The 20,397-nt window shown below is 41.4% G+C and overlaps 1 protein-coding gene across 1 annotated transcript; it reads left to right on the plus strand.

The window, feature by feature from the left end:
• Positions 1-1,870: 1,870 nt before the first annotated feature.
• LOC137166471 (nuclear factor NF-kappa-B p105 subunit-like) lies at positions 1,871-17,728 on the plus strand (the record flags this gene model as incomplete). Its single annotated transcript, XM_067568215.1, has 15 exons — positions 1,871-1,962; positions 2,587-2,725; positions 5,301-5,429; positions 6,517-6,606; positions 8,009-8,203; positions 10,968-11,109; positions 14,086-14,200; positions 15,106-15,307; positions 15,799-15,968; positions 16,108-16,210; positions 16,337-16,461; positions 16,567-16,633; positions 16,756-16,928; positions 17,020-17,167; positions 17,284-17,728. Coding segments are annotated over 15 exons (2,069 nt in total), but the record flags the coding sequence as incomplete, so codon positions are not given.
• Positions 17,729-20,397: the final 2,669 nt, after the last annotated feature.

Below are 20,397 nucleotides of genomic sequence, written 5' to 3' on the forward strand. Positions count from 1 at the left end.
CTCAACATGAGCCGCTTGCCCAAGCCTCCTCCCACATGGAGCTAGCCTGAGCCGCCTGGCATCACTGATTGCCTTTCTCCTCCTCCCCGAGGGTTCCTTTTAGCAAAGCTGAGCATTTGTCCTGTTTGCTCTTCCTGCCTGATGATCAGTTGGCAAGAGCAAGTGGGACAAATGCCCAGACCTGTAAACACCTGGGACAGGGTTTAAAGGAATCATCCCAGCCCAAAACAGGACATGTGATCACCCTTCGTGGACCCGTGATCACACCCCAATGGTGCTCCCAACCCCTTGTATAATGGGTCGTGGGAGCTGCAGGTGCTCAGCACTGCTGATAATCAGGCCATTTTTATAGAGATGCCAAAGGGAATGAACCTATAAATAGTTACTACGAGGTATAAGGTTTGTGCCATGTGAGGTGTCTCATGGACTCACAGTAGTAAACATTATTCCTGGAATTAAGTGTTTTCAGGGTCAGGCGCTAAATACAGATTTGGATGCCTAATTTAAGATGCTCAAATTTGAACATATTGGCCTTTCCCTTCCCCCCTCCCCCCTCCCAATATTCTGATTTCCTGTTCATCGATGGAAGTAAACAGAAAAGAAAAAGGGGACTTGGAGTGTTTCAAGCTGTAGATTAAAGCAGGGACCCCCAGATCTACTTTATCTCTACAACAGTGTGCATGGTTTTCTGCCTGACCGTAGGGTTGTTAAATGAATCAGGCATTTTCTGTTATTCCACATTGCAGCAGAGAGCTGTGGAAGAAGAAAATGTACCATGTAGTTTTGTAGGGAAGAGAGAAACTGGTGGAGTTGGGGAAATAGTTTTCTCTTTAAAACTATAAATCAGGGCCTTTCAAGGTGATTAAGTAAAAATGTAATTTTTTTTTAAAAGTCTGAATAAATGGAAACTCCAAAGTGGGGTTTCCCCTTGGGCTGAGTGGGGTTTCCCTGCCCTGATTCCGTCACTTTCTGAAACTTCTGTGCCCTAGGAAACTTGAATGCACATGGCAGCAGGGCTGAAAGGAGTGTTTCTCAATCTTAATCCTGCCAGATTGGGGCTCAGGCAGAAACAGCTCACTGACTCCAGGGCTCTTCCCATTGCTTAGGAAGGTGAAAGACTTTCCTGCCATTACCAAAACCAGAAAATGATCTTTTTATATGAGCTTTTCCCCACCTCTCCAAAGAGATCTCTACAGACGGCCACCAGCCTGACAGAACCATCTCTACCCCTCCCACTGCTTTGGGAAGGGGGAGGAAATGTGTTGCTGGAGGCACTTAGCTCAGGACTGCTGCTGAAAGTAGATGTTGTCACTCTTGACAGTAGCTGAGAAGTGGCTTTTTGCCAGCAGTAAATAGAACTTGAACCTGACGAGTTCAAGTTTTGTTCAAATTTAAGAACTCCCTCCCTATGGTTATTCTGTATCAAGGTACTGCAGGAAACCTATTTAATCGTAAAACAGGAAGAGAGAGTGAGCCTGATTCTCCACCCACACCGGTTTATTATACCAGCATAAAACTGGTGGAAATAAAATCAGAATTGGACCCCAAATAATGTTTATATAAATCTTCCTAAACTTTAACGTACTTGAAAGGGTAAAGTTCTTGCTGTTTAATGTATTCTTCTAAATGTAACACATTACCACAGAAAGCAAATACTGGGTGAAATTCAGCATTAGAGAGAATTATTTTCCTTTACCAAAAATATTTTATTGTTGTTTATAGTATACAGTATGAATGAGTGCTAGGAAAAATATAAACTTCCAAAATCACTTTTAGAACTGCCATCCACCATATTAATATTTATTAGACATTGATTTAACCAAAAATCATAAAAAAGGTAAGTGAATTAACTCTCTCACCCTGTTTACAGATGATATTCAAATTCGTTTTTATGAAGAGGATGAAAATGGTGGGGTGTGGGAAGGCTTCGGAGATTTTTCTCCTACAGATGTACATAGGCAGGTAAGTGGCCAAACGGCTGTAATTTGCTAATGGCTTTCAATTCTTTAGCTACTAGGCCCCATTTGAACCAATGGCTTAGTAGTGAAAGGCTCTGTATCCCAATACTAATCTTCTCAATCAACATTTTCCCTCTGTTACTTCATAATAATAAATGTTGCTCTGATTTATTTTAAAAGATAAATGATAGTTCCAACAAAAGTTAGAAACACACTAAAAGGAAATTTGCAAAGTATGATGCGAAAATAATGGTAAGGGAGAGATGTCAGGCACATCTATGGAAAAATGGTACAGAGTAACATATCTCCAGTGCTCCTACAGGAATACTAAGGATACCATGGAAAAAAGATAAAGCAAGAGAGAAAAATACAATACCTACATGTATTATATATTTGTGTATCATGTGACAAATCAGTTTTTAAAAGGCATTTAAACTTTAATTAGCTCCAAACTAGAAGTAAAAAATAAAATGGGAATTTATAGGTGTGGTAGCCTTCATGCAAATGAGATTTTCCTCTCAGCTGTAACTAACTAAAATCCCCCAAAATACAAAAACTTAGGGGAAAAGCAATATCTTATTTCAGAAAACTCTATTCCTGACAACCTGCTGATCATTGTTTTTCACAGTTTGCTATCGTATTCAAAACCCCAAAGTATAGAGATGTCAATATCACAAAACCAGCATCTGTGTTTGTCCAGCTACGGCGGAAATCTGATCTGGAAACAAGTGAACCAAAGCCTTTTCTGTACTACCCAGAAATCAAAGGTAATTCATTCAACCTGTTCCATGCATTACTAAGGGGAAGTCTCCTGCTCATCAAACAGCAGAGTCCTCGTATATTTGCTAATACGATGGGACTCATTTTGGGTAATCTTTTTGTGCCATGGTTTTTGACCTCTAGAAAATACTATACTTGACGGCTCATGTTGGGCAGAACTAATGGAAAAACCATCTAGGGCAGAATGTATTTACTTAGCTATTTTATGTTGGACCGTTGTGCAGTAAACACACAGAGATTTCCCCACAAGGGATTAGTGCCAACAGTGCCTTATACACATTGAATGTATATATGCAGTAGGTGGCACTCTTTTCCCCTGAGTCACTTCTGAAATAATACTAAGGGTTATTTTGCTGCAGCTTCTGCCTTTCAGATGAAACATAAAACCAGGGTCCTGACTAGAGCTGGTGAGAAAATAGAAAATATATTTTACATTTCCCTTCCCCCTCATTTTTCATTGAAATGTTAGGAATGTTCTGACTAGCTCTAATCCTGACCCACTTGTGTTCATCAAATAACCCCTTGGCACCTCTTGCAAGAGGAAGAGTGGAGTCATTGGTGGGGGAGAGGGAAGAGAAGGGGTTTCCATGAAAATACTGTAAGTCATTTAGGTGAAGTGTAATAGTTGGACTCAGACCTGGAGACTGTTGTTCAGTGTCGGGAAGCTTTCCCAGTGGATCAATACTTTTTTTAAGACTTGCATGCTGTGAATTAGTCTGATTGAATTATAAGGTTGTTCTTAGTGTTCATGTTAGTATTAATAATAAATAGTAATACAAATATTTGTGTTATGGCATAGCTCAGGGGTCCCCATCAGGGACCACATGCACATGTAATAAAAGACAGCAGCTTATGATCTTAAGCCCTGATCCAATAGCATATGTACGTGTGCTTAACTTTAAGCACGTGACTAGTCTCATTGAAGTCAGTGACTGCTCATGTGCTTCAAAGCATATACCTAAGCATGTATAGGATTGAAGATTTAGCTCGTGACAAGAGAAAATGGATAGACAAAACAGAGACATGGGGGAGGAAGAGGGTGACAGGTGCAAGTGAATTATTTCTGTTTTGGTATAATAAATAGCAAAAAGTAATGAGAAATCTCCATGTTCAGAGGTGGATATTTGAACTTAGGTGAACACCTCTATTTTTAGCATCCAGGAACTCCTTGCGTAAATTGTATAAAAACCTCTTTTACACTGCTCCAGAGCTAGCCCACCAATTTTGAGGCTAACTTTTTGTGGGTTTTGAGAGGGGTGAAAATAATTGAATGATGATCTCTATAAATGTCTTTTTCATAAACTCTGTCCAACGTATTACAAAGGCTGGCATTCAGGGATGGTATTCTAGCAACTGTACTGTGCTATTCCCCTGTTGAATAGTGCTCAAGTGAGCTCAGAAATGTGTTTTTTGTTTCCTGGGCCAGACACATTAACTGCTTTTTGGGGTTTTCTCTCTTCCTGAGTGAGAGTATATTTGGTGCATGTACACTTTTCTATGTACTCTGTATTTCTGTAAATTGTGCATTCATATACAGACTTTTTATTATGTTGGTCTACGTGTTCAATGGTTGGGATTGATGCTGTTCTGCATGCAGTTTCCTTATCATATTGGCATATGCCTCTCAGGAATTATCTCACTGTTTGTTGGGGGGATATTTTCTTCTTTCTTCAGCAATGTGGCTGGGCTTCCTCATTGCTAGAATTTTTGTCACTTTTTGATACCTCCTCTTTTCATGACCATTTCATTTTCTGTATGTTTAACTGTAGGGTGCTGGTGTTCTCCCCAAAGTCTTCAGGATTTTTTTGAAGCTGGGAACTCTTTTTTACCTTTATTTGTGGTACTGTGTGTAAGGCTGGTTCTCCAGCTACTGCCCTGGATGGCTTTTTTATGTCTTGCTTTAAACTCATTTTTCTTTCTGGCCTTTCTGGTACTGAAGTATGCTTCATTTCAGTTGTGCCCTGATTCAAAGGTATTGAGCACCTCTCCACCCCAAACCATATAGCCTCTTTCTAAAGTGCATTTGCTTGGCAGAGAAAATCACCTTTTTTGTTCCCAATGGGTAAAATTTTCAAAAGCATGTTAACGGTTTAGGAGCCTGTCTCATTTTCAAAAGTGATTTAGGCACTTGGGAGCCTAAGCTCCATTGACTTTCAATGAGACTTAGGCTACTAATGCATTGGGGTACTTTTAAAAATATTACTCAGTGTCTGCTGCCATGGCCTGTCCCAATCATCTTTATTTGGGTATCGTGGCACCAGATACAGTATTAGAGAAGACGCCTGGACCCATCTGCGTGATCATGTCCTTGGTGCTATGGTCTGTCTGAGAATGTTGCTTGGTTTGTTACTTACTGGAATGTTTCACCAATTCTTGATGTACAAACATGATTTGTTGTTTGGAACTGAAAGTTTACCCTACCTACGGCACTTCTGATTTCCCCTTAAACTGTTGTATTCTAGTAATACCAATGCTCTTTTCTGTGCCCAGCTGGTGATGGAAGTGACTCATCCTCTCCTTTTGCTGTTTCTCTTTCATTCACTCCCTCACCCCAAAACACAGATAAAGAAGAAGTTCAAAGGAAGCGACAGAAGCTCATGCCTAATTTTTCTGATGGTTATGGTGGAGGCAATGGTGCAGGAGGTGGAGGGGGTGGAATGTATGGAGGCGGAGGAGGCGGTGCTGGCTCAGGTAAAGAGAAAAGATAATTGATCTGAAGCATAAGCTTTAAACTTTAACGTGTGGTTTGTTCCTCTAGTCCATAAAGAAAGGGCATGTGTTTATTTGTTGTTAAAATTGATATGGGGAATCTCTGTATTTCTGTAGGTACAGAAGGCCTGAATCTCATTTCACTTACTTTGATGTGAAACCAGTGTAACTCCATTGAATTCAGTGAAGTTATTTGTGATTCTTACTGGTGTGAAACAAGAATCAAAACTGTAATATTTTCAGTAAATCCTCTTCTTTCCTGTTGGAGGCCATTGTTTTTTTCCTTGAGGTTGTATGTCACAGATGCCTTCCTTCTGGCTAAGGCAGACTAGGCAGAAATCCCTCATTGTCAATGCCGTTAGTTAATGGCAGTCGTTCAGAAATTCAAAAGGTGCTGGCTGCTCAGTGAAATGTCTCTGCAGTGCTGCTGTTCCTGCTCCAGTTCCAGCTGGCCCACCGAGCAAGGGACCAGAAACTGATTCTGTGTCTACTGCATGGCATTGAGGAGCAGTATGATATGTTACGTGATGATCATTTTTGTTTCTTGCAGGAACAGTGATATACTGTAGAGCAGCTAGGCATCATTTGAACAGTGACATCCTGGAAGTCATGATCAGTATAGCCTTTCTGTTAGAGAAGGGGAGAGAGCAGCTGTTCTCAAACTGTGGTACACGTACCACTGGTGATAGAAGGGTTAGTCTAAAGCATGGTATCAGAATACAAATCCATTATAACTACATGAATTAAAATTATTCAGGCAGCATGCCAGGCCCCATGTTGAATAGTAGATGTGGTATGCTATCTCTTATCTTCTGAGAACTGCAGAGATAGAGGATGCTGCTAGTCAGGCATCTAGACTTTTTCCTTTGATTGTCATAAAGGTGGGAGGTCGGGCTTTAATCTGTCACTTGTTATTTTAGTAGCATGGAAAATCAAAAGGACAAAATACTAGGAACTGTACATAAAATAATGCTTTTGTCTGAGCATTTGGTTTTCATTGTATTGCTTGTTTTGTTTTTGAGAATAATTCCAGTAATTCTCTTTCCTTTTACATTGCTGCTGTTTTTAGGATATGGTTATCCCTCATATGGGTATTCTGCTTATGGAGGCATGCCTTTCCACCCGGGCACCACAAAGCCTAGTGCTGGAATGAAACATGGTAACAAATAAAATAGCATGGTTGCAAAAATAATTTTTAATTTACTCTATTTGCTTCACCTAATCAGTGATTACTATAAATGACTACCAAAGCTATGAAATTTGGTTGCTCTAACCTGGATTAAACCAAACAGGATTAAGTACATGTGCAAACACTCAGATGTGCTTACAGTGATCACTAAATTAGCCAACAGAACCTCTCACTGCTGTCTCAGATGCCATGGTTTCCCCCTGTGGTTAGAACGGGCAATAATAAAATGGTAAATGCTGACTTTTTAATGGTGAACTGTATATGCTATTGACTGATTTTGATGTTTATAAGCAGCAAAACTATTTTCCCCAAGGACTTAAAACTTGGCCAAGGGACTGTGACTTTTGTCATTATTTCCCACTGGAGGCCACTTTTTTAACCTGCAGATTATTCCTTTTCCCTGAAAATGAAATATTCCAGTCTTCAGAACAAAACTGTAGTATGTGATATCACATGATGTACTTATTAAATGAGTACAGATGCATAATGAGACATATTTGTACATTGTGTAAGCACAATCAATGGGGTAGATGGTGCTACAGTGACAGCACCCCAGGGAGAGCACTGAGAAGCATCCTGTTTCTGTGAAGCAAAATGCGTTTCAGAGGTGCCTTATTGCTCTGGGGGGAGAGTGATCTGAAGCACCTCTTCAAAAGATACTGCCTGGTCCCTGCTCTTCCTCTCCCCTTTCCAGTGAGTTGCTCTCAGGGGAGAACAACTTGGTGACAGCCCCTGCACTGATGCAAACATACCAACTGCAATTCTTGCTGGCCCTTCCTCCCGGTTGGCTAAGGGAGAGCCACGATCTGGCCCAAGGTGATAAACATGCAAGGCCACCTGAAAAATTAAGTTAACAGTAAGGACAACTCAGTCTTTGTGCCCAAAACCAGGGAAAATCACTTCAAACCCAAAGGCCCCAAGAGCTTTGGTGAAAACTATGAATGGGACCATTTATTTCCAGTGTCGGTGGGATCAATTCTACGGTCAGTTACACCAGTGTCAATCTGGAATAACCCCATTGACTTTGGTGCACATACTGCAGACGTGTAACATTGTAACTGAGAACAGAATTCATCCCTACATTCATTGTTCAGACAATTGGTTTGTTTAATTTTATACTTTAATACGGGGATTGGTAAAGTGAAACTCTTAAATAACTTCAGAACCAGTTAGATTTCCCCCTGTGTAATGAACTTGAGTTCAGTGACTCTGCAGCATTTAAATGATATAGGTCCTGATCCAGTGCCCATTGAAGTAAATGGATGTGTTTCCAATGACTTCATTGGGGTGTGAATGAGACCCACAGAGCATTGTCATTTGTACAAAAGAATCACAGTATCAAAAGACTTATGCTTTTCGTTTATGTTTTAAGGAATTTCAAATGATATGGCTGAACAGGATGGGGAAAGCTGCAATAAGCATGATGACAAACCGGATCTGAAACATAGCGAGGAAGTGGAAATCACAGAGACGAGTGAGTCCAGAGTGTGTGGCAGTGATAACAAGGAGGAGGATGTTACTTTGTCATGTACAGCTGGAGTAGCTGAAGCAGATTGTAGGTTACAAGGTAAGTGAACAAATCAGTTTATTTAGGGCCATTCATGTACATGACAGAAGCCTGTGTTAAGGACAGGAAATGTCACAAGTTCCCACTCGCAGAATTTCCATCTTTGCAAGGGTGGGAGGGTTAAAATTTGCTCCTATTTGGAAATGGCAGTCTCCTAAGTCTGGGATCTCCCCCCATGGATACCAAGGCAATCTTGTGCCTCTGCACCGCCTCCCCGCTAATTCTGTGATCCCAATGAAATCAGTAGAGTTACACAGGATGTAAATCAGCAAAGAGTTTGGCCCTTGATATTTAACAGACTTCATTATATGAGTGGAAGGTGTTATTTCCAGGTATGTAGTTGTTGCATCATCGTTCCATGCAAATCTATTTCTAAATTCCATGCAAAGCATTTTATTAAATATTAAATTTAATATAAACTGCATCCAAAGAATAAACTAAACAATCATTTCAGCATTGCTTCACAGCAAAGTCTTTATCCAAAACAAAAAAGAAGGAATGATTGATGGAAGTCTTTTTGCACTAGGATATTAGCCCTCTTGAGATTACAAATTACACCTTTGCCTTGTAAAGATTTCCTTTTACTGACAGTCTGAATGTCCATGTTTTGAGGAATAGATGGCCAGATTTGCAGAGGTCTTGAGTTCCCTTAACACCCATCAAAGTCAACACCTATGAAAATTTAGGCCATATGTGTCTTGGATTATTCACTGGAGACATGCTGTTGATTGTTTGTTATAATAGAAATGACAGATAAGTAACTTGCTTTTCTGTCCCATGTAAAATGTGGTATGTAGCTCTTCCATGCAGAACGCTCCTCCTTTCTGGAATGGAGAAAGAGACATGTTACGTTGTGTGCTGGTTTCATTATGTGTCATTTACTATAACAATTAGACAGACATTGGATTAGGAAAACAAGTTCACACAGTAATAGGGTTTCGATATTGAAGCCTTCAGTAAGTGACTTCTTGGCACCTGAGAGAGATCATGTGGTGCCCTAGAGAGAAATTGCTGGCTGTGGGGGTGAACTCCAGGAAACAAAACTAGTAATTGATAGGTGTGCACTTGTATGAAGGCGTGATGTTGTCTGTGCAGCTGTTTCCAAAGAAAGGAGGGGCTTTGATTGTTGAATCTGGTGGTTGAGTAATAGACAGCACATCAGGAAGCTGACTATTGTTTCTTTATCAATTATACAAAAAGAAAAAGGAGAGAAACAGACTCCAATTTATGTGAAGAATATATGCAGAAGAATTGGATCTGTCAAGTGCACCCATTGAACGACTAATGCAATCTGAACAGTTTTGACAATTGGGTTTAAGGGAAAGGTATCTTCTCTTATTCCAGTGACAATAGGCCCTTTCCCAGAGCTCATTATGACAAACCAATGGGGTTTAGTGTCCTGCTTGTACAAAAATCTGGAAAAATTTGAAGAGAAAGAGACCGTTACTTATGGTGTCTTATCTTGACACACATGTTGTGTGTCAGTTGCATTAGCTTTAGATACTAAAGCTGTTATTTAGTGCTGCGAGGTTGTAATAAGTTATAATTGAAGAGTTAATGTGTCTACAGAAACTACTGTCCTCTGCTGGATGGAATGTCAGCCTTACTCAAGTATGACTATGTAACCCCCTAGTGAGTGGCGTACAAAAAGGACACAATCATTAATACTGACCACAGTTGAAGAGTCTCTTTTATCCCAGGTGTTAGAAACCTGTTTTTTTATATAGCAAAAGGTCCTGTGCGTTAGCTTGCAACTGCTATTTTCCTTGCTTGTTCTTCCTAAATTGTTACAAAATTCCATACAATTCCACTTTGGAACTGTTAGGAATATAGACTGTCTGGTACAATTGACAGTGCTCTCCAGAATTGTAAATGTGGTTTGAAACTTTGTTTCACTTCAGCCTCGTCACCATCTTCTCATTCATTTGGCGCTATGGATTTTATTTGATCAGCAGTTTGTGACTTAGTTCCACAGATGATGTATGCAAATCTTTCTTTCCTTTTTTCGTGGTAGTGTATTTGGTTATTGAAAGTGCTATGGTTCTGCTGCTTTGACACTAATCTGAAGCTCTTGCTTAATTTAAAAGTTTTCTGTGATGTATTTAGGAAAGAAGGTACGGTCTTGCGGCTAAGACAGAACTGGCTGTTGGGACCTGAGCTCCGTTCTTGGCTCTACTACAGCCTTTCCAGTCATGTAACCTTCCCGCACCTCAGTTTCCTCATTGGTAAACTACTGAAGTGAAGTGTTGTGAGGCTACATTAATTAACTTTTATAGAGCAATTTGAGATGCTGAGAATGGACTATAGAAACATGAAGTATGTCAAAGTTCTGCGAGCAGGCTCCCTTCCCAAGCTGCTCTCACATATAATCCACTATTATACAAAATCCAAATTTACCCCCTTCCTGGGGTTTTGTTTCAATAACATAGAAACTAACAATAAAATAACAGAGTGCAGCTCAAGTCTTCTACCCAAATGTGGTTGCTCCTAGGATTCCTCTATCCTGATTATTCATTCAGCCCACATACTAGTTTATTTTCTAGAGAGCCACTACCTCCATCTTGACATCAGTATGTGGTAATTAGCTGCAGGAGGCAGCAGGATGCACTTAACATTCCTAGGCAAGATCAACACCTACTAACGAGATGAAGTGCTTCAGAAAAACTCTGCCAGCCTGTTACCAGCCTCACACCTGCTGTGTTATGTCTAGCCATTGCACTGAGATAATTTCTAACTATGATGAATGCAATGATTTGTGTTGCAGACCGTCTGTTCTTGGAGAAGGCAATGCAGCTTGCTAAGCGTCATGCCAATGCTCTTTTTGACTATGCTGTAACTGGAGATGTGAAGATGCTACTAGCGGTTCAGCGACATCTGACTGCCGTCCAGGATGATAATGGTGACAAGTAAGTCACAATGGGGTGAGGCCTGGGTTTACTGAGTTGAACATGTCCCTGACACCACAGGAAAGTGATCAGCAGTAGGAGTTTACTAATCAGATAAATATTTTTCAGCATCACACCCCTACCTGCCCTTAGGCTTACCTTTTAGAGTCTTCCTTCATTACAATAAGTTCATGTAGCAGTATTCATTACCGATCCAGTTAAATCTTGTTTGTAAAGCACTTTGAGATTCTTGGCTTTAAAGCACTAAGGTACAAAATACTGTTCTTCTTAGGCATGACCCTTCACTGAGGGTGAAATTCAGCTCAGTGCAAAGGTCCTACACAACACCCTCCCCTCCATTTAATCCATTATACCTAAGTGGAGCTTAAGGTGCAGTTGTACAATGAAAAGTGATTTTGTAGACATGATGTCATGGGGTTCCGTGCTGACTGTCTCTCAGTGACACCAAGCAGTTTTCTCAGTTTAATCCCCTGATCACCAAGAGTAAAGATTCTGTAGACCTACATTTTGCCCTTGCTTACACCTGCAGTCAGAACATATTTAGCAAATCTGTTTGATCATGTGTGAGCCACAATAGAATCCAGCTCACTCCGCCTCACTTGCATTGACTCCAGAATGCTAAAAGGAATAAAATGTAGCAAGAAACCTACTTTTTCAAAACCAAATACAGTAGATGCGGCTCTGAATATAGGCCAGGAGCAAATCTACTGAATAAGAAGTTACCATTTTTCCACTGCCACTTTTCAAAGGATGACTGTGTTTTAAATGACACGGAGGGCTCTGGGCAGGCTTTCTGCAATCAGTTGATTTCTTCTCAATTGAAGCATAACATGCTGTAGATTAGAAAAGCTGTTCAGATCTGACAGTCCGTACTGCTGTATGAAAAATTACACATGACTGAAACATACTATCCAAGTGTTTTGAAAACCTAATGGGAGGCTACTACTTTTGTTCCAGTTTCTCTAGAAATGGATTTCAGATTACTGAAAAAGCAAGGAACATTAAGTGTTTCAAAATCATAGCTATTTTATTATTTGAGACAGTGATTATTTTAAAGCACTTTGCTTACCCCATTTTGCGCAATCCAATGTCGGTTTTGAAGACAAGAGGAATAATAATGAGCAGGAACCAGCAATAAGAATGTTAGAACTTTTGGTAATGAATTTTCTGTGTGAAATGAGTTGTTAGTCTCATCCCAGTTACCGGTTAATGTATTGACAGTTTGAGCAGAGGCAAAGAACTGAATGATCCATGAAAAATAAACAAGGCAATCCTTCTGGATCAAGGTTGAGACACATGGTGTGGAAGCTAACACTGCTGCCCCACGCTGTAACTGTCCTGGGAATAAATAGTAGATTTCAGGCTCAGGCTCAGTCCATGTACACACTTCAGAAACACCAAATAAAATAGCAAATTCTTGAGGATTGTAGTTGCCAGCTTTCCTGCAAGAGTTGTTTTACAAAACAGAACTGCAGCCTTTAAGATCAATGCACATGCTTTTTCTACTTAAACAGTATCAAAAATCTACTGTCAACAATTCTGATCACCTTTAATACAGATATGTAACTGATGAAAGTATCTTTAATTGACTCCAAATTTTTAAAAATATTTTGAGACCAAAATAAAAAAAATTATTCAATAAATTCAATAGCACACTTCAAGAAAGGCTGTTATACTCGATAACCACAATTGCTTGAATATATGGCAGTCTTGTGATCTTGTGCCTTGAATTAATGGATTTTTCATGGAATGTATATTCAACAAGTCTTTGTAGAGTTAAAATATCAAAATAGGTAGACTGTCAATGTGGTGGGTGATAAAAGAAGTTTGTTCCATTTGGCAAGAGCTGCAGAGGAGGCATCTCTTATATAGGAGTGGTGAGACTGTAAGTGGAGGCCAGGGCTAGACAAGTGGAGAAAGAAAGGGAAGAACTAGCACAGTATTGCCAACCCCAGGTATGGTTTCTGAATCTTTTGGATGCACTCGAATCATTGTTTCAAGCTCTCCTTCACAACCATGAGCGTGAGAAACTTTGTTTATTAATTAAAGCTCAGATTTGCTCTTATTAGAATGACTCCAGGAGCTGGGGGTTTAAGAAATATTATATGTTGCAAGAGACACAATAAAAAGTCAGTAACAGAAGAAAGATCCATCAGTTAGGCCGGAATAAGTCCAGACAAGGTTTCAAAACAAGGAGGACACTTTTAAACTGAATCCTGAAATGAATGAAGGGCCACCTATTCAGGTATTTTAGGGTGTGTGTGGTGGGATTATACTACTTTGATGCTGTTACAATCTGCCCCTAGTGTTGAGAGACCTGGGACTTGGGGCAAAAGTAGAAAATGGAGCTATAATAGTCTGAGTGGTCTTGTCTTGTATGGTTACTCACGTATCTCAAGGGTTTTTTCCCATGGGTGTGACATCTCCAGCTAACTCTGAGGATCCTTAGTCACAGTCTTTATGAAAATGAAGATCAAAAAATAAATGACCAAGTTGGGGAAATCCCCCTGGGAAAATCTGCTTTAGTAACACAGAATCCTGTGGAAATTCTGTATACAGGTTCTGAAAGTGTGAAACTTTTCATGTGCTTCATGCTTCTAAAAATTCCAGGCTTTTTGACACTTTGCAAATCAGGGCCTGTCTGATCCAAAACTTGTTATGTAGGAGTCAAATTTACACTCACACGGTCATGTTTCCTCCCCAGTTTTGTGCCAATAATTTTAATTAACAACTAGGTTATTGATTGAAAGGTTCAAAGAGGAGGGGAAATGATCTTCTTTAGACAGTTAAGGCCCAGAGCCTCAAAAGTCTTTAAGCATCTCACTTCCACTAAAATCAATGGGTGTTAGGTACTGAACTACCTTTGAGGATCTAGGCCTTAGAGCCCAACTGAGCTGTCGTGACTGTAGATAGTTATTGAAAATTGTTTGATTTTTGCAATTAAAGTGAATTTTGGTTTGTTTGATTTCATTGCAGTGTCCTTCACTTAGCAATTATCCACCTTCATTCTGAATTAGTGAGAAACCTCTTAGAAGTGGCGTTGGATTTTAATTCTGATGATGTCATCAATATGAGAAATGACCTTTATCAGGTATGCCAGAATGGTAGTGAAAGTGATGTAATCAGTTAACTGGTAACAGAAATTTTATGCGCGCACGCGCACACACACACACACACACACACAGTAAAACTGTGATGTAGACAGTTCAGAAATTCATGGATAGTGGGACACAAGAATAAACTGAAAGGTACTAACAGAAGGTGTATATGTATAACTTCAATCATTGTTTGGGAAGATGTGTTCAGTTTAGAACAGAACCATATTTTCTACTGCTTGTCTTGTTTTCTATTCAGTCCCTTATTTCCAGGCTTCTCTGTTACTAAACCAGGGGTATCAATTGTAGTGCACCACACTTGTCAACATGTTTTGACTTTTCAATTGCCATACTCCTTCTGGCTGGTGGATCAGTTGCTGGGTCACATATAGACAGAAGGGGGCAAGTGTACTCTGTTCATCTGAAAAATTGTTAGGGCCTGGAAGCATGGCTGACAGTCTGATTTTTTTACCACTGTATAAGTACAGTGGTGTTTGTAAACAAAGGTTCAGCATGATGCTGTTTACCTCCCAGAATGTCACTGCTTACTACTAGAGGCAGTAAAAGCCTTGCAGTCTGTCTGCTGTTGAACCTTCTAGTGTTATCAGTTAATTAAAAGAAAACAGCAAGTTTACATTCAGTGGGCCTGGTCCTTTTAAGCTGCTGATGGGGAAGACGGAATTTGGGTTTATATTTCCTGTATGGCACCTCCCATCGACTTCCCTGGGGATTTGAATGCTGATATTGGCCAATAGCGGTTTAATGTCCAAGTATGAATCATGTTCACAGTTCACTGGAAGGAAATAGAATATATACTAGTTTGCATCTAGCGTCATACCTTTCTGTGTAAGAATGAGACTTCTGTGGAAATGACATTGTTATTTCTCTCTGCCTTTTCTAGACCCCTTTGCACTTGGCAGTTATCACAAAACAGGCAGCCGTGGTAAAGGACTTGCTGAAAGCTGGAGCTGATGTCAGTCTGCTAGACCGACATGGCAATTCTGTCTTGCACTTAGCTGCCGAAGAAGGAGATGACAAGATTTTAAACATACTCCTTAAGCATGAGAAGACCTCTCCAATGATCAACCATTCAAACGGGGAAGGTAGGGAAGGATCACCATGCTTTTTTCACATTATCTGTTGTACACGCATGTTAATTATTTATGCTGCCAGTTCAATGGGCACAATTTGCAGGGTTTGACCTGTGGAACCTTTTAGGAAAGGGAGAGTTTACAGAGGAAGCACCTAAACCAGATTGCTGGCATGTCAAATTAAAAAGGTCATAGAGTAGTTTTTAAACTAAGGGCTGGGGGAAAGCCAGTAGGTGCACACAGTTGAGACAGGAGGCAACAGTAAGGAGTCCCAGGGTATGTCTATTTTGCAGTGATCAGTTTGGTTGCTTGAATGGGTCAGTGTAGACCCACCCCAACGTGGCACACAGAAGGGAAGCACAGCCATTGACCAGAGTTATGCAAGCCAAGCTACTCAATTTTTAAAAAGGGTTCAGCGATGATTTTGGCAGTTAGATTGAAATTATAGTAAAGGGAAAATTTAAATGAAAAGACAGAAATATATCTTCACACTTTTTTTGTAGGTCTCAATGTGATTCACATGGCAGTGATGGCAAATAGCATGCCTTGTCTCAGACAGATGATTGCTGCTGGGGCTGACGTCAATGCTCAGGAACAAAAATCTGGGCGAACTGCGTTACATCTGGCTGTTGAACAAGAGAACATCTCGCTGGCAGGCTGCCTTTTGCTTGAGGTGAGCAGTCTGAGACCCTGATCCTGCAAAGACAGATACAGCATTAAGCACAATGCTTTCTAAGGGCCAAAGCACCATCTCTTCACATTCATAGAGAAGTAATTTGATTATAATATTGTTCCTTCCTCTAACACTTTAGGGTGATGCAGATGTTGACAGCACTACATATGATGGAACAACTCCACTTCACATAGCAGCTGGAAGGGGGTCTACAAAACTGACTGCTCTTCTCAAAGCAGCAGGTAGGAGGAGGGGGGGTACCTCTGCAGCAGAATTTAGCGCTTGGGATGGGAAGTTTGGTTTCTTGGGTAAGAAGCCAAACTGCTTACTGCAGAGCACCATGAATACCTCGTTCTATCATTCTTCAGGTGCAGATCCTCATGTTGAGAACTTTGAGCCATTGTTTGACTTAGAAGATGTGAGAGACAAAGACAGTGAAGATGAAGGACTCATACCTGGAACAACACCTTTGGATATGGCCTCCACTTCAGAGGCAAAGTGTTTTTCATACTCACACTTGGCTCCCTGTGGGCTTTTGAGGTCCCCGGGACCATTCCAAATATTGACATTAATGGCTAATTCTTTTCACACCCTGTAGGTATTTGACATATTAAATGGCAAACCTTATGAAGAAAAATTGGCTTCTGATGACCTACTGATGCATGGTAGAGTATTTAATGATTTATAGCTTATGGTACTAAATTATTTATAGAATTGCCTGCACATCTCATGTCCATCTTAACAACACAAATGCAGTAAACTTAGTTTCCTCCCTCCATTTCCCCAGGAGATATGAAAAAATTGAATGAAGACTCCAAGCTGCAGCTCTATGAATTACTAGAGGCACCTGAGCCAAACAAAAACTGGTCTACACTGGCACAAAAATTAGGTCTAGGCATATTTAATAATGCCTTCAGGTTGAGTCCTACCCCAGCCAAAACTCTGCTGGATAACTATGAGGTAACTCATTTTTAGAAGATATTTGGAAGGGGACCCAATCTGTAACTGCCCTTGATAATGTGTAACAAATCTGTTTTTTGTCTGGTCATAGGTTTCTGGTGGTACAGTAAAAGAGTTGGTTGATGCCTTGAGACTAATGAATTACACTGCTGCAGTTGACATACTTCATAAAGCACTCAACCAGCCTAGCAAGGAAGAGAATGTTGCTACATCTCCCTTTGCTGTCAAAGACGAGCCAGGTAAAATCTCACACAAGAATTTCCTCACCCTAAACTTAACAACTTCTCAGGCCCAAAGTGGGAGCAGGGGTGTGCAGTTACATTGCACTATTTTGATCATATGTTTACTTTCTCAGGGGAGCTTGATAATGTAAAGTTCCAAGATAATGAAAGCATGTGTGATAGTGGCGTGGAGACCTCCTTCCGCAGACTTAGCTTCACTTATTCTGAGTCCCTTAACAGCAAGTCATCAATCACACTTACCAAAATGGCCTTGCAATATGGACAAGATGGTTCAGTTCAAAGCAAAATGTAATCAGTTAGCAAGCCTATGTAATTCTCTCCAGCAGAAGTGCACTGGACAACCAACTCACCTTCTGCAAAAGCTCGGGTGTGCACAGAGAATGCACACAGCATCGCAAGGGAGCTCATAACCTACAAAATAAGATGATGTATATTTGAAAAGTTTGGCATTTTACTGTTGTAAATATTGTTTTTAACCAATTCTTGTTGAAGAGGAAATTTATGCTTCTTAAATGCTTATTTTACTTTTATAATAAAATAAAATTATGGAACCCATAATCCTGCATAGGCCCCATGATCAACAGGAACTCCAGTAGCAGACAGGTGCTATGGGACTGTCCTTCCAGAGCACTGCCCCCAGGGCCAGAGTTCTGGGCAATGCAGAGCTAAAGACCCAAGAGTAGCGGGGGGGGGAGGGGGAGGTTTTCTGTTACTCCAGCCTAGCAGTTGGATCATGCGCAGAGGAGACACTCCAGCTGTCAGGCACGACTAGGCCACGGGCACCCCGAGTGAGTGAGTCACCAACGGCCGTAACCCGGCCCTAAAGGACATTTCTGAACCAATCCCCCTCACGGCCACCCGGGTGCCCAGACCACCCTAGAGGGGTTCCTAGCCTGACCTCTGCCTGCGCGCGCACACCCGCCCGCACACACACACACGGCTCCTGCTTGTGCTCCCGGTACCTATCCCGATGCAATGCCTGTGTCCCAGCCTGTCCCGCTGAGTTGACGCCGCTCCTTCCTCTTCCCTGCTCTGGATGCTACAGCAACCGCCACTCCCTGCATGGGAGCCGCTTCTGGCTTTGTGTCACACCCAGCCAATGACGCCCAAAGTCTTCCACGACGTTTTCGACCATGGCAACATGCAACCTGCACTGTCAGTTGGCTTCCTCCCTGCTGGGCACAGGGATGTCTTCTTTGCCTTCTGTACATACTCCCAAAGTTCATTGTCTTTACTGAGAAGCAGGATAATCCCCCATGCCTTGTTTTTTGCCGGCATCTTCCTTTTCTGTTGACTTCACAGCTCTTCATTCACATTTGACTTTGTATGTAATCAGGTATCCGTTATGCTAGTGTACAATGCTAAATTTACATCCCAGCAGAGAGCTACACATTTCTTAGCTCCTGTCTGGAGGGAAAAACTGTTTTTTACCTTTGCTGGTGACTGATAGAGAGTTTATTTTCAGTATATATACACAACTCTTTACATAGTAGCTGTACACCCATTTCATAGTAACTAGTGTGTCCCCCGCTTTTCTTTGAGACCTCACGTGAGATTCTTTGGGAAAACCAGAATGTCCATACCAGATTGAGGCGATTTCTGTAATCCCCCTTCACCCTCTTGCCAGCTGGCATTCAAAGATTCTTGTGTCACACACACCAGAGCAGGGGACATGAGCCAACACAGAGCTTTATAACTTGTCACCAAGCCCTTCGTTAACCCCTCAAACAAATAATCCCCTGGTTTCCAAGCCTTGGGGGGCATGGGTGAATTGCAGCAGCCTTGGGATGGCTCTGTGTTGTAACCAGAAGGCAGGCTGGTCCGAATGCCCACGGAGCCACAGTGCCTAAGATACGTCCCATAATACACTGCAATAGCACCGCTTGGCATTTGGCATGAGCAGACAGGAAACTTGTCAAAAATCAAAAGACGTTTATAGTCTGCCCAGTACAATTGACTTCTGGGACCGTACCTGGAATGCTGGTATTCAGAACAAAGAGAAGGAACGATACGGATCAAGTGAAAGAATTGGGACCAACTGATGGATGACGAGTTTTGTAATTTGTAAAATCACCCTAGAAATATCGCCAGCTGAAATGTGAAACGTTGGGAGCAAACCTGTGTAAGGTGAGTTCACCAATGCAATGTGAGACGGCTTCCTGGAAACTGGAAGCTATGACATTGCGGGGTGCAATCCAGATGGGTGAGGGGCTGCATCACAACCTGCCCTCTAACGTGGGGTGCCTCACGATGCCTTGCTACTGTGGTTCCCAAACTGGGCCCCTTGCCAACAGCACACAGATCACACCCTGATATAGCCACAGCCCTGGTCCAGCAATCCTGTTAGCAAACACAAGCCACGCTCTGGCTTCTGGCAGCCTTGATTACCACATGCAGGGTGACCCCAATGCACTCCCAGTCCCGGATTTTCCAGAGAAATGTCTGTTCTGCACTGTCCAGACATGTAGGTCCATTGCCCCAGTCCATTGGCTGGGGTGTCAGCTTGTCCCTTTTGTTTGAGAAACAGGTTTACCCGCTCCCCAGACACGTCTGGTCAACACATTTCAGCCATGATTTCAGCTTCTGTGCATAACTTTACATACAAATGTTGCTACAAACATTTTACAAGATATATCATTGACCAGTAAGTTTCAGTTTTCAAATGATACCTCACAAGGCACGTTCTGTACAAAGATTTTTACAGTAGCATGTCGGGTGTGAATACAGGGCTGTGTTCCATCACAGTCTCGTTTGAATTTTCCTCCTTCTACTATGCTCTTTTGGACTTTCAGTAATAAATCAGACTGATACTGGGGGTTTTTTTGTGCTGTTCAGTGCATTTCATAACAAACCAAACCATAGCCAAGCAATTGACTACAATTTATCAACACTGCCCACCAGCCACATGGGTGGTTATTTACTAGGCCCTGCCACCGTTTCAAGAAGCCAGCCAGCCAGCCAGGCACCTACCCTGGGACGTTGGCCTTAAATGGTTGGTACATTCCCTGCTGAAGTAAACTCGGCCTTTGCTTCTCCCCTCCCCCATGGCCTTAAATAAGGGCCCCCCTCTCTCTTCTGGCATTTGATACCACTTTGACTGGAAGGAGATTATGCCTTGATCTCAGCATCTCTCTTCATGCAGAATTATTTCTGTGAACTTTAAAAAAAAAAACTATGGAAATACCAGTAAGGTTACAAAAACGTTGGGACGATTCAGCAAAGCACCC

This window comes from Emydura macquarii, unplaced genomic scaffold (genome assembly GCF_026122565.2).
Source record: "Emydura macquarii macquarii isolate MOO-44397 ecotype Brisbane River unplaced genomic scaffold, CSIRO-AGI_Emac_v2 contig_2863, whole genome shotgun sequence".
Taxonomy (NCBI): Eukaryota; Metazoa; Chordata; order Testudines; family Chelidae; genus Emydura; species Emydura macquarii.